The sequence below is a fragment of the Poromitra crassiceps genome, assembly GCF_964638095.1.
Source record: "Poromitra crassiceps genome assembly, chromosome: 12".
NCBI classification, from domain to species: Eukaryota; Metazoa; Chordata; class Actinopteri; order Beryciformes; family Melamphaidae; genus Poromitra; species Poromitra crassiceps.
The window spans coordinates 8983817-8998360 of record NC_139632.1 but is presented as its reverse complement, the minus strand read 5'-3'; the positions used below and the strand labels follow the sequence as shown (position 1 = coordinate 8998360).

At 45.4% G+C, this 14544-nt stretch overlaps 1 protein-coding gene across 1 annotated transcript in view; it reads left to right on the top strand.

Annotated features, from left to right (window-relative positions):
• Positions 1-3557: 3557 nt before the first annotated feature.
• Positions 3558-14544, top strand: part of lepr (leptin receptor) — a 41101-nt gene continuing 30114 nt past the window's right edge. Inside the window, exons 1-3 of the mRNA XM_083648111.1 lie at positions 3558-3696; positions 9132-9188; positions 11615-11667. Of these exons, the coding sequence (XP_083504237.1) occupies positions 9175-9188; positions 11615-11667 (67 nt within the window). The 5' untranslated portion in view covers positions 3558-3696; positions 9132-9174. The remainder of the gene's footprint in view (positions 3697-9131; positions 9189-11614; positions 11668-14544) is intronic.

The window sequence follows — 14544 nt, the reverse complement described above, 5'->3', positions numbered from 1 at the left end:
CAGTTAAACCAACCAATGACTGCTCATGACTGAGGTCTGACCTTAACAACAGCTTATGATCGACACTTAAACTAACCAATGACAACTCGTAAATGCTCCTGATGGATTCGATCATCACAGTAGCATTTCCACCATGAGTCTTTTACAAGACAGGATGTTAGATCAAACTTTTAGTATGCTGATGCTAATTAATTTTAGCATTCTTGCTGGCATCACACATTTCAGAGTGTGCCTGTCCCTCGCCTGGCCCTGTGTGCACGCCTACGCACTGCATTGCAGACTGTGGGATGTTGTGTGGGATAGCTGAGATTACCCATTCAAAACGCAAAGAGATATCCATTCAAAGATATCATACGTCATCAGAGACAATTTGGTGTCGGCAAAATTAAAAGCTTTGTCACACAACAAGATTCACTACAAACTGTACACACTCCTCAATCATGCGTGATCGTCTCTTTTGCTGCTGCCCCTCTGCTCCTGTGAAGAGATTCTGGATGTGATTGAACCAAACGAGTGGCCAAAAGCTAATAACCCCCAACAGTCACTGCGGCGTACTCAGATGATGCTGCGTACTCCGAGCATGCTGCGTACTCAGAGCATGCTGCGTACTCAGAGGATGCTGCGTACTCAGAGGATGCTGCGTACTCAGAGGATGCTGCGTACTCAGAGGATGCTGCGTACTCAGAGCATGCTGCATACTCAGAGCATGCGGCTTACTCAGAGCATGCGGCTTACTCAGATGATGCTGCGTACTCGGAGGATGCGGCGTACTCAGAGGATGCGGCGTACTCAGAGGATGCTGCGTACTCCGAGCATGCTGCGTACTCAGAGGATGTTGCGTACTCAGAGGATGCTGTGTACTCAGAGGATGCTGCGTACTCAGATGATGCTGCGTACTCAGAGGATGCTGCGTACTCGGAGGATGCGGCGTACTCAGAGGATGCGGCGTACTCAGAGGATGCTGCGTACTCAGAGGATGCTGCGTACTCAGCGCATGCGGCGTACTCAGAGGATGCTGCGTACTCAGAGCATGCTGCGTACTCAGAGGATGCTGCGTACTCAGAGGATGCTGCGTACTCAGAGCATGCTGCATACTCAGAGCATGCTGCGTACTCAGAGGATGCTGCGTACTCAGAGGATGCTGCGTACTCAGAGCATGCTGCGTACTCAGAGCATGCGGCGTTCTCAGAGGATGCTGCGTACTCAGAGGATGCTGCGTACTCAGAGGATGCTGCGTACTCAGAGGATGCTGCGTACTCAGAGGATGCGGCGTACTCAGAGGATGCTACACCAGGCTGCTGACAATAAGGACACAAATCCATCACTATAAATGCAGTGGGCTGTGGAAGTGTGTGCCTCCGTGATGACGCAGGTGAGGGAATCTGGATGTAAATCTCCTCCTCCACACAAGCAAAGACGCAAACCCTTTCGACGTCATAAAGTTTGATAGTGATGGTGAACGCGCTCTCTCACTCTCTCTCTCTTGCACTCTCCCTCTCTGACACACACACACACACACACACACACACACACACACACACGCACAGTTTAAACACGACAATTTTTTGTGTTGTTGCAACTGATCAAACTCAGGCAGTGTAAGGCATTTGCGACTAAATCAGCTGTTCTATTACACTACATTAGGCTACTATAAGGAATCGGCTTTATAAACATGAAGTAATGTTTAGGGCTTCTAGACACACTTGATGACAGGGGCTGACAGGCTGAATTGATTTATTTATTATGTATCAGCTGTTACATATCAGCACTGCACATTCTGTTGCTGCGGTCTTCATTCATTTCAAATCATGATTAATATAGTCAGAGAGGGACTGTTTGCATTTGGAAAAGGAGGAAGGAAGGCCCTATAGCCTACCTGCTAGCTGCTAGGGGGGATAGACAGTTTTGTTCAGGACTGGAACATTTTAGATTAACCTTCATTTGGCAAAAACAAACACAGCCGTCTCTGACTCACTTTGTGTGCCATTATGTTTGGCAAAGAATGTTATGTGATAGACTTCTCAGAAGTCCATCACATGATCCAGAACCAGAAGTGACTTCTGGATCATTACTGTGTGGCTGAAGTGTGTTTCTCTCACAGATAATGACATTTCCATTGCAGAAGTCTCCTTTTTTTGCACTATAGAGAGACAGATAGAGGAGGAGAGAGAAAAACAGCTTGACAGAGAGAGAGAGAGAGAGAGAGAGAGAGAGAGAGAGGATTTGTGTAAGAGAGAGAGGGGCTTGGAGCTTTTTACTATCACGCTGTTTTTCCTGATTCAGCATCATCTTGCCGGCATTCTATTTGCCATCAACAGAGAGAACCACCCACAGCCAATATAGCCAATCTAAGAAATGATAGGTCAACAAAACAGCACATCTTTCAGCAGGCTGTTTTTTCTACATGCCAGTGACTCATATGTGGCTGTGATATAAGTGCAATATAAGTGGATAGTGTATGTGTAATTAATGAGGTGTCCTCCTCCTTGCATCACTACATCAGTCATTCTGAGCCACATGTGACTTTTAAATGATATCATGCTCTCTCTCTCTGTGTGCACTTATTGCATTGCATGACATCATCATTGGTGAGATCATCTCACCAATGATGATGTCATGCAAATCACTACCTCAGAAGATAGCCTCACATCATTCAGGACTATAAATAATCAATAGCCTACATCGAGTATTGACTCCTGAAATGGGGAAATATATAAAGGGGAAAAGAGACTCAAAAAAATTGTTCGTGAGTAGCCTAATTTATATTGTCAGTGGCACGTAAAGTGATTCAAACAGTAGAACTGATCTAGGCTACTAGAGAGTGCACAGGTGTAGGAAGGAGAGGTGAATCTGGCTTTTACTTGGCATTGGTTACACTTGTCAGTTGGTTGCCATGTCACTGTAACCGTTACATGACAAGTAGACTGTCACGCTTATATGCTGCGTTCAAGAACATATCGCAATTAGGCTACAACCGACCAGTGGTGAAGACTGAGAAACTCATGTGATGTTGAGGAGGTAAAGAGCCTCGGCGCCATGTGAATGAAGCGGTATACCTGTATACCCGTAGGCTAGGCTATGGTTGTTGTTGTTGTTGTTGTTGTTGTTGTTGTTGTTGTTGTTGTTGTTGTTTTTGTTGTTCTGTTTTGTTTGTTGTTTTGTCCCTTTTATTTGATTTGTAGTACAAATAGCTTTGTGCTATTTTATTTTATTTTATTTTCATTATGGGATGTTGAATGCTGGAACAAGAAGTGGCATTGTCAAGGCATACGTCAGTACGACTATACAGAAGCAGGAGCTTACGAGGAGTCCTTGAATGCACCATTATTAAAGGCTGGTGGGCGTGGTCTGGACGCTGTCTACCGGAGCGGAGCGGACAGCGCTCCCTCCCTCCCTCCCCAGTCAGCTCTGTAGTCTGTACTGAGCTTCTGTTCCCATGCCCGAGAGCCAGACGAGCTGAGCTGTACGTCAGGGAAACTTCAGCAACGTGTGTGTGAGAGAGGAAAACAACTTCTTTCACTGGGAACATATTTCTCACAGATATCTACAGCCTATCAGCCATGCGCACGCTTTCCTGAGAAAAGCGCACACACCCAAAGCAAAGGAGACTTCAATGAGGATTCAAACTTTTACCTGAACGGTGTAGTTGCGCGACGTGGACAAAGGAGAAAGCCACAGGAGACCTACCGGAGCGAAGTAAGGATGATGCAGTCATATTCCACATCAGTTTATTGTCATAGCTCATAGCCTATTTAAGTTTACCTTGTCTTATGTAGGTATGAAGCCCTGCCAACCTCGTGGGCGCACAGCATTCCTTCGATATTTCTTACAGAGGTGCGAAATGATTCACAGCCTCCCACTTTATTGACTTAATATGTCCTGACAGGCTGGCAGCTTGAATGTTTTTCTTGTTACCGATAGTTTATCCTTTGTGTGTGTGTGTGTGTGTGTGTGTGTGTGTGTGTGTGTGTGTGTGTGTGTGTGTGTGTGCGTGCGCGTGTGTGCGTGCGTGCGCGCGTGTGTGTGTGTTGTATCTCATCCGTATCTCTCCTTTCACTCTCCCATAATCTCGGCTGCCACTGCTGTGCATCAACTAGCCTAATCCAGTAGCCTAGCCTGGCTGCCTGTATTTAGGCTATAGAGACCACCCTATTAATGTCCCATGTAATGCGGCTATAACAGCCATTCTAATTTATTATAACCTAGCATTTCTTCTTCTTCTTTTCATGGGGGCACTTTACCCTGACTTCTTGAAAGAAAGGGCATCTTGTCACGATGGGGGCCCCCTACTGGTGCCCCGGTGGATTTAGGTCATCAAAGGTCTCTCGCATTGCTGTTTGTGCAGAAACCGGTGAAAAACAGTGAGCGTTAAGAGAGCAACTAGTCAGACCAGACGTCATCTGCAGCTGCCTGCAAGCCCCGGCGCGCCTGCAGTGTAGCTGGGCTGGCAGAGAGTGAGTCACACCAGGATGGGTCCCCGGGGGCAGAGCTTCTTGCCCTGTACATGGAAAAACAATGGAGTTTCAAATAGTTTCATCGGATCAAGAATGTTTTTCTTTCCAAAGGAGACAAGGACATAGGAGCCAATAAGGCAGTCAGTCACCCAGACATTACGTTAATATTAGCCATTCCAAAAATGCAACAATATCAAAATAGGAGACAGAAAGGTTCTATCCATAGACCGTCTGGGCAGACCAGATTTGAGACATTTCAGAGAGAGAGAGAGAGGGAGGGAGGGAGGGAAACTGCACTTGTTTGTAAAATCAATTTTGGAGCGCTGTTTCTGATTCATTCAACATCCAACTGGCTACCGTAACTTAAAAGTCACTACCCACTTAAGCTGCGTTCACACCGACCTATTAAAGTTTGTTGCTGGCGTCGAGTTTACATACAAAGTCAATGCAAACGAGCGATTGAGCGTATATTCGCCTGGGAGAATAATCGCTGGGCGTCCGAGCGGCAGAGACAGAGCGACAGGGAGAAAATACGCTCGTCGCTCAAGATGAAATATTCCAACTCGAGCGAAAATACGCTGGCATCAGTCGCTCGCTGTTCAATGCTGATTGGCTCCCGTGTGAGAGCGAGTCAAGGATCACTCTGGCTTGGAACAAACCGCTGGTTTATTGTGTGGCAACAAACCACATTGACAGGCTGACAGCTGACATGAAGTGAAGTCTGTACTACCGGTATGCAGCTCGCATTAGGAGCACGCTGATAGGCTTAGCTTGTAAACAATGACGGTGGCTCGTAGTGGACAAACAGCATGACATTGCGTAACGTTATATCCCCCACATGTCCGTCATTTCATGTGCCTGTTGATGAGCGATTTAAACAGAGCGACAGAGCGATTCCAAAGGGTTGACTTGAGCGACAGAGCGAAAAATAAATATCTCGGTGTGAATGCACCTTAAGTCTCGCTGGCCAGCCTCCCTCCCTCCCTACCGTGAGAGGAGTCTGGCGCAGCAGGTCTCTCTAACTGGGATAAACCCTCCCCTGCTCTACTCTGCTCTCCCATTGGAGCGACTGTTTCAGTCGAGGCCGGATGACCGCTCCCGGCTTATTACAAGCTCTGTCATTGGCTCCGACCATGTCAATCAGAGCGGCTTCCGCTCCCTCCTCCCTGTGTGTCGCTGTAAGCAGTGGCCTGCCGACTCAGTGAAAACAACAATGCTAACTAGCTAGCAAGCTAACGGCAGAAACCTACACGCTAGCTCGTTGCTACACGCTGAAAACGGCAAGTTGGAATGTTGGAAACTATTTTCTAAGGGCACTGCCGCTAAGCGCCGCCCATCGCAATCCCACTATGGAGACCTGCGGCGCCAGACTCTTCTCATGGTAGGGAGGGGAGGCTGGCCAGCGAGACTAGTTAATATGTAGCTATAGTACTTAGTGAAGCTAGTGCACCAGAAAATCTAATTTCACAAGTTAGATTATTATTATTATTATGATGATGATGATGATGATGATTATTATATATTTTTAATTAAACCCTGTTTTGGCATTGGGTTAGAGAATGTCGGAAAGCTAACGATTTAGTTGGTAAACCAGCAAGTAGCCTAATCCTAACTTAACCACCGTTATTATTATCATGAAAAAGGCATGACGATGATGTCTTGCAGTCACGGGTTGTTTAATCAGAAATGTCCCTGTTCCACTTAATCACGTGATTTGTCTCGCCTTTGAATATCTTTAGAGAAGTGATACACATGCTGCCACCCGGCCTTGCTGCACAAGGGCTCATTAAGTCTGTGTGTTCTGGAGAGAGGGAAATCACTCAGGCCGTGTGTCCAACTAGCGTCTTTTTCTGACCGTTAAATGCTGGAAGTACGCTGGGAAGTGCTGATCTCAGTGCTGATCTCAGTGCACAATATACAAGGAAGCAGGCTGAAATGAGTTCAGGGTGGTAGTAGCTTGATAGCTGACAGCTAACATTAGCAAACAACACACAATACAGTGATTTAGCTCAACACTCACCAGAAATATCAAGTGTCTAGCCAATCTGCTCCCACAATTGAGCCTTTCTGTCTCTGTTGTGATAGTTTCTCCATGATTAGTTGCCAGAAAAGGAGCACCCGACACCAGCGTCTTTCTGAAAAGTTAAAATATTTTCAGCTGGAAGAGCTGGGAGTCGGGCGCACAAAAACGCTCTCTGAAAATAGACGCTGGGCGCAGCGCACTTTCTCTAGACGTCTGTGTGCGTCCGCATACGCTCTCCCCCCATTGGAAACAACTGCAAAAACACACTGGACCTGAGGAAAAGACGCTAGGTCGACACAGGCCCTTAGGCTTGTTTTGCACACCTGGGCCGTTTCACAATAAGGGTTCTTGTGTGTTCTTGGGTTCTTGTGTCCCTGTGAAACGTCATCAGTCGCAGCCCAAGTACTGTTCCAATGCAAAGTTCACATTTCGCCAAGAACGCTTAAAATTCCCGGATGTGTTCTCGACACGCCCACTTTACCGAGGATGCTCTGGTTGGTGACTTCTGTCAACTTGGCAAGGCAGATATCCCAGCATGCATTTCGGCATAAGTGGAGGCAGAACGCAGCAGAGAAGACGCCATAAGCTCCGGGAAGTTTTTTTACAATTTAAAGTTTTATTTCATCACTAAATTAATTTCTGATGACTTTTGATGCCAACAAGCAGGGTAGTAGGTTTCAATAAGTGCCACTTTATGAACATTTATGGCGGAAAATGGCAGAGCACAATTGGCTGCATCTACATCAGCTGAGCTTTTTATTTGTGTAGTACTGCAGGCGGCCTCTGCGCTGGTATTGCGCAATACCCCCAAGAACGCATCGTCTCAAACTGCCAACAGGCGTCATGTGTGCTTGTGACCTCGCAAGTTCATTCTTCCAAGAACGACTAGCAAGAACGTTCTCCCCAAGAACACAAGAACAAGAATGCATTCTTGGTATTGAGAAACGGCCCTGGACTTGATGACAGGTGTGTATGTGGGAAAATACTTTACCCAGGCAGTCTTCATGCTGATGGCTGCTTGACCTTGTGTTATTGTTTCCAGTGGATAATATGCCATGGGTCACACGGACACACACACACACACACACACACACACACACACACACACACGACTGAATACATTCACAATGCATGCATACATACACTTACTGCAGCAGGTGAGACCATGGCAACTGTCCGTGGTTCTGTTTTTCACTGCTGCTGTGTTTGTTGTGGTCTTAATGAATCTCAGTGGTCACTGGCCAGTTTTAAACTGCAACAATACTGCACCTTTCTGCTCCTGTTCTAACTGTAAGAACATGATCATCTGTAGTCAATACTCATTTACTGAAGCACCTTTCTAAAACAACAAAAGAAAAACAGTGAAAGCGCTTCACAGTGAATAAAAACATGCACAGGAAAAGCTATAGGTACTAGATGGAAAACATTATAATGAACTGAAGAATAATCAAGTGTAAAACAATCAGTGTGGAAAAGCACTAGAAAGAAGGGCAAGGTCACCAAAATAAAGCGCACAGTCTCCTCAGTCTTCATTAGAGAAGTATAGAGAACCAGGCTCTCACAGACTAGATTGGCCCTCATCCTAATGGGACCCCACTCTCCCAGGAACAAGAAGGACCCAATACCTTCAAAGTCACAGAAGATACTGGCCATTGCTCACCAAGCCACTCTCTTGAAGGCCGTATTACCTCTGAGCTAGATCAGACCCCAAGCTCGGATTCACACACACACACACACGTACACACACACACAAACACACACAAACACACACACACGCACACACATCACACACGCATGCACACATGCATGGATGCGCACCTGCGCACGCACACACACACACACACACACACACACACACACACACACACAGATTATGATGTTTATAAGAATAATCTGACCTGTTTGAGTTCTTTAATACAAAGCTACAATGGTGCCTGCCTGGTTTGTCATTAATCTGGAAGTCATGTTAAGTTTGATGGTTTAAGTCTCATTGCAACAATTTAACTCAGTATCATGTTTTCAAACCTATTAGAATTGGGATAGTTCTCACAAGCGAGTATTTGACCAGGGGAGGCGCTCTTATCTGTGAAGGAGCTGCCTCTGAAATACAATGAATGTGACAAAGCCTTTTGTCAACTCATAACGTCTCTGCTGGAGAGGGAGAATTCCCTCTGCCACCTTTTGATTTCCTCACAGGTTTGAGATGGAGCGCTGCTCCTCACTCCTGCCCCGATCACAACTGCCTGAAAAACAATATGACCTCAAATCCTTGTGTGTCTCAAGCATGCTCTGAAGGCTTATCTCTCTCTGTCTCTCTGTCTCTCTCTCTCTCTCTCTCTCTGTCTCTCTCTCTCTCTCTCTGTCTCTCTCTCTTTGTCTCTCTCTCTCTCTCTCTCTCTGTCTCTCTCTGTCTCTCTCTCTCTCTCTCTCTCTGTCTCTCTCTCTCTGTCTGTCTCTCTCTCTGTCTCTCTCTCTCTCTCTCTCTCTGTCTCTCTCTGTCTCTCTCTCTCTCTGTCTCTCTCTCTCTCTCTCTCTCTGTCTCTCTCTCTCTCTCTGTCTCTCTCTCTGTCTCTCTGTCTCTCTCTCTCTGTCTCTCTCTCTCTGTCTCTCTCTCTCTGTCTCTCTCTCTCTCTCTCTCTGTCTCTCTCTCTCAGTGAGATTCACCCCAGCCAAACCAGAGGCCATGCTCACTAAGCCATGAACACTACAATGTAAGTACCGCAGTACAACTGCAGTCATGTTTTATGTTACATTATGGATGTTCAGTTATACACCACCATTCACAAATTTGGATTTTTGGATTTTCTTTCGTTACTATTTTTCCACATTTGAGAATAATAGTACTGTAAGAAAGACATCAAAACTTTGTGTTGAACATCCGTCCATCCATCCATCCATCTTCAACCGCTTATCCGGGCTCGGGTCGTGGAGGTAGCAGTTCCAGCAGGGGACCCCACACTCCCCTTTCCCTGGCCACATTATAGTCCGCTCTGACTGGGAGATCCCGGGGCATTCCCAGGCCTGCGTGGAGATATAAGCTCTCTACGGAGCCCTCGGTCTGCCCCGTGGTCTCCTCCCAGCTGGACGTGCCAGGTGGCATCCTTACCAGATGCCCGAACCACCTCAACTGGCTCCTTTCTACGCAAAGGAGCATCGGCTCTACTCCCGAGTCCCTCACGGATGACTGAGCTTCTCACCTTCTCCCTAAGGGAGATGCCAGCCACCCTCCTGAGAAAACCCATTTCGGCCACTTGTATCCGCCATCTTGTTCTTTCGGTCTTGACCCATCCTTCATGACTATACGGTGAGAGTAGGAACGAAGATCGACCGGTAGATCGAGAGTTTTGAGCGTGTGTGTGTGCGTGTTTTACGGCACATGGTGTCTTCTCTCTTCTGTCCTGTGTTGCAACGCCTCACAGAGGGCGTTGTGTGGCACATGAGTGAGTCACAAGTTGGTCTGCCAGTTCTTCCACTGTGGCACTAGGCTTGCCGTGCTCTTAGGTGTTCCACTCCACCCGCTGGTGACAGTTTCAGCATGCGCTCAGCTGCGCTGGTGTATATTACAAGCGCTCCCTCTATCCTAGCTGTCTGAGTGCATCATATCTCTGGTTAGACAGACCAGCAAGTAACGTTAGTTGTACATGTTGTGAACACAATCCCCCCTCATACATACACATGTAGGCAAGACCCTTATCTAAGCCCGTGTGTATTCTCATGCCACTGCCATCTCTGGAAATGTGGTTTTAACAGAGCTAAATCTCTGCTAGCATTGAGGCTAATAGGTTAGCTAAACCTCCGCTAACATTGATGCTAATGGGTAGCATTGATGACTTAGCTGTGATAAAAGCACATGCTGATGCTACTCTGCTATCGTCATTGCCTGGCTTACTGCTACTTGCTGGTCACGTTAATCCCATGGCCAGAAAAAATCACCAGATTTGTGGCTAATGACGTTAGTTTCTTTTCTCCAGGAGGAGATCTGTCCCCAGTGTTTAACATTATGTGAGACTGACAGACAGCGCTCACAACAGTGCGCAGCAGCAGGGATGGGAGGGGCTGACTGACTGGGGGAGAAACATGGGGTAGAAAGGACTGTGTGCAAAGTAGTCTAATTTATAGACCGACAAACGTAACCGCTCCAAACTATTCTCTGTGGTTAACCTGACATCCCTATAAAAAGTAGAGCGCGCACATCCACTCAAAATGCAGGTGCAGGACAAAAGCAATGAAACATATAAAAAGAAATAGAGTCCGCAGCACACTGCTCGACTTGCTCCCAGTTGATTTATTTTTAACGTTTCGGTCAACAAGGACCTTCTTCAGAAAATGAAGATGAATGAATTTTCTGAAGAAGGTCCTTGTCAGCTGTCAGTTTTTGTGCTTTAAACTAGGGATGGGCATCGAATTTCGAATTTTCGAATAATCGTTGTTATTATCAAGGTCGACTTTTATTATTGAAATTCGAAATTCGAAAAAAAAAAAAAAAATTGAGTGAAATGTTGCATTGTCTCCCCTGATTCTAAGTATAGTCAAATCGCTTGGTTTGAGCAAGTAAAACAATTTTTATAAGCATTTTAAGCAAGGTTTATGGAAAAATGAATGGCGGATGAAATCCCATGAAGAGGGAGAGGGGGTGACTTTGGCACCCCTTTGGCACTCAGACCTGAGCCTACTAAATATTTAATGAACCACTCATGATTGTCAAAACTGTTTTTTATTTTCGAAAATGTCAATGTCATGTAACATGTTCTTTACTTCAGTGGTGCAATGCTTGTTTGAGCTAAAAATCCACAGCAGAAGCTTTTTATATTAATTAATAAAGCCGTAGACTTAGAATCAGGGGAGACAATGCAACATTTCACTCACAAAAAAAAATAAAAAAAATACATTTTTTTTTTTTTTTTTCGAATTTCGAATTAAATTCGAATTTGGCCAGCGAATTTCGAATAGTGTTTTTGCTAGAAATGCCCATCCCTACTTTAAACAACTTTTCTGTCTATGTTACTCTTTCTGTCTTTACATGTTTCTATTGCCCCTCTCTCTCTCTCTCTCTCTCTCTCTCTCTCTCTCTCTCTCTCTCTCTCTCTCTCTCTCTCTCTCTCTCTCTCTCTCTCTCTCTCTCTCTCTCTCCCTCCAGGGTTCGGTCCACAATGCTGACGCTCCTGCTCCATATTTTCCTCGTTTCCCATGGTGAGTCCCAGCTCCGGCGCAAAACATCTTATCATCTCTCAGCCGTCAATGTGATGACTTCCTCCAGGCTCTGCTGGTTTTCCGTCTTTTAATTATAGATATTTAAAGCATTCACTGCTGCAAATAACAGATAAGCTTTCCTCACGTGGGTTTGCTTCACAAAAACCTTCCCTTTCCCTACATGATAGAGCATATTTCTGAAGAGTGAACTCAAAGCAACATTGTAGTCAGATGGTGAACTAAAAGCAGCATTCTAGTCAGATGTGTCCAATTTGAACAGTTCAGTGTCCTATAATAAGCCTCCAATGCTCCTTCACTTATTGTTTATTAAATGTGGATTATGGTTTAGAAGAGTTGACACTGCACACGATTAGGGATGTCAACGGTTAACCGTTAATCGATTAACCGTCGCTAACGTCGTTGTTCGGTTATTGCTGTCGGTCTATCAGTTAATATTAATTTTTTTTTTTTTTTTACTCAATGAGCTCATGCCCAAACAAGGCGTGTCTATTTAGATGCTGAAATGTTAATGCTTTTTGTGTTAGAAATTCTCCTGTAGACAGATACAGACAGACTGTCATCACCTTTACACTCTGACTCCTGTAGACAGATACAGACAGACTGTCATCACCTTTACACTCTGACTCCTGTAGACTGATACAGACAGACTGTCATCACCTTTACACTCTGACTCCTGTAGACAGATACAGACAGACTGTCATCACCTTTACACTCTGACTCCTGTAGACAGATACAGACAGACTGTCATCACCTTTACACTCTGACTCCTGTAGACAGATACAGACAGACTGTCACCACCTTTACACTCTGACTCCTGTAGACAGATACAGACAGACTGTCATCACCTTTACACTCTGACTCCTGTAGACATATACAGACAGACTGTCGTCACCTTTACACTCTGACTCCTGTAGACAGATACAGACAGACTGTCATCACCTTTACACTCTGACTCCTGTAGACAGATACAGACAGACTGTCATCACCTTTACACTCTGACTCCTGTAGACATATACAGACAGACTGTCATCACCTTTACACTCTGACTCCTGTAGACAGATACAGACAGACTGTCATCACCTTTACACTCTGACTCCTGTAGACAGATACAGACAGACTGTCATCACCTTTACACTCTGACTCCTGTAGACAGATACAGACAGACTGTCATCACCTTTACACTCTGACTCCTGTAGACATATACAGACAGACTGTCATCACCTTTACACTCTGACTCCTGTAGACAGATACAGACAGACTGTCATCACCTTTACACTCTGACTCCTGTAGACAGATACAGACAGACTGTCATTACCTTTACACTCTGACTCCTGTAGACAGATACAGACAGACTGTCATCACCTTTACACTCTGACTCCTGTAGACAGATACAGACAGACTGTCATCACCTTTACACTCTGACTCCTGTAGACTGATACAGACAGACTGTCATCACCTTTACACTCTGACTCCTGTAGACAGATACAGACAGACTGTCATCACCTTTACACTCTGACTCCTGTAGACAGATACAGACAGACTGTCATCACCTTTACACTCTGACTCCTGTAGACAGATACAGACAGACTGTCATCACCTTTACACTCTGACTCCTGTAGACATATACAGACAGACTGTCGTCACCTTTACACTCTGACTCCTGTAGACAGATACAGACAGACTGTCATCACCTTTACACTCTGACTCCTGTAGACAGATACAGACAGACTGTCATCACCTTTACACTCTGACTCCTGTAGACAAATACAGACAGACTGTCATCACCTTTACACTCTGACTCCTGTAGACATATACAGACAGACTGTCATTACCTTTACACTCTGACTCCTGTAGACAGATACAGACAGACTGTCGTCACCTTTACACTCTGACTCCTGTAGACAGATACAGACAGACTGTCATCACCTTTACACTCTGACTCCTGTAGACAGATACAGACAGACAGACTGTCACCACCTTTACACTCTGACTCCTGTAGACAGATACAGACAGACTGTCATCACCTTTACACTCTGACTCCTGTAGACAGATACAGACAGACTGTCATCACCTTTACACTCTGACTCCTGTAGACAGATACAGACAGACTGTCATCGCCTTTACACTCTGACTCCTGTAGACAGATACAGACAGACTGTCATCACCTTTACACTCTGACTCCTGTAGACAGATACAGACAGACTGTCATCACCTTTACACTCTGACTCCTGTAGACAGATACAGACAGACTGTCATCACCTTTACACTCTGACTCCTGTAGACATATACAGACAGACTGTCGTCACCTTTACACTCTGACTCCTGTAGACAGATACAGACAGACTGTCATCACCTTTACACTCTGACTCCTGTAGACAGATACAGACAGACTGTCATCACCTTTACACTATGACTCCTGTAGACAGATACAGACAGACTGTCATCACCTTTACACTCTGACTCCTGTAGACAGATACAGACAGACTGTCGTCACCTTTACACTCTGACTCCTGTAGACAGATACAGACAGACTGTCGTCACCTTTACACTCTGACTCCTGTAGACAGATACAGACAGACTGTCATCACCTTTACACTCTGACTCCTGTAGACAGATACAGACAGACTGTCATCACCTTTACACTCTGACTCCTGTAGACAGATACAGACAGACTGTCATCAACTTTACACTCTGACTCCTGTAGACAGATACAGACAGACTGTCATCTCCTTTACACTCTGACTCCTGTAGACAGATACAGACAGACTGTCATCTCCTTTACACTCTGACTCCTGTAGACAGATACAGACAGACTGTCATCAACTTTACACTCTGACTCCTGTAGACAGATACAGA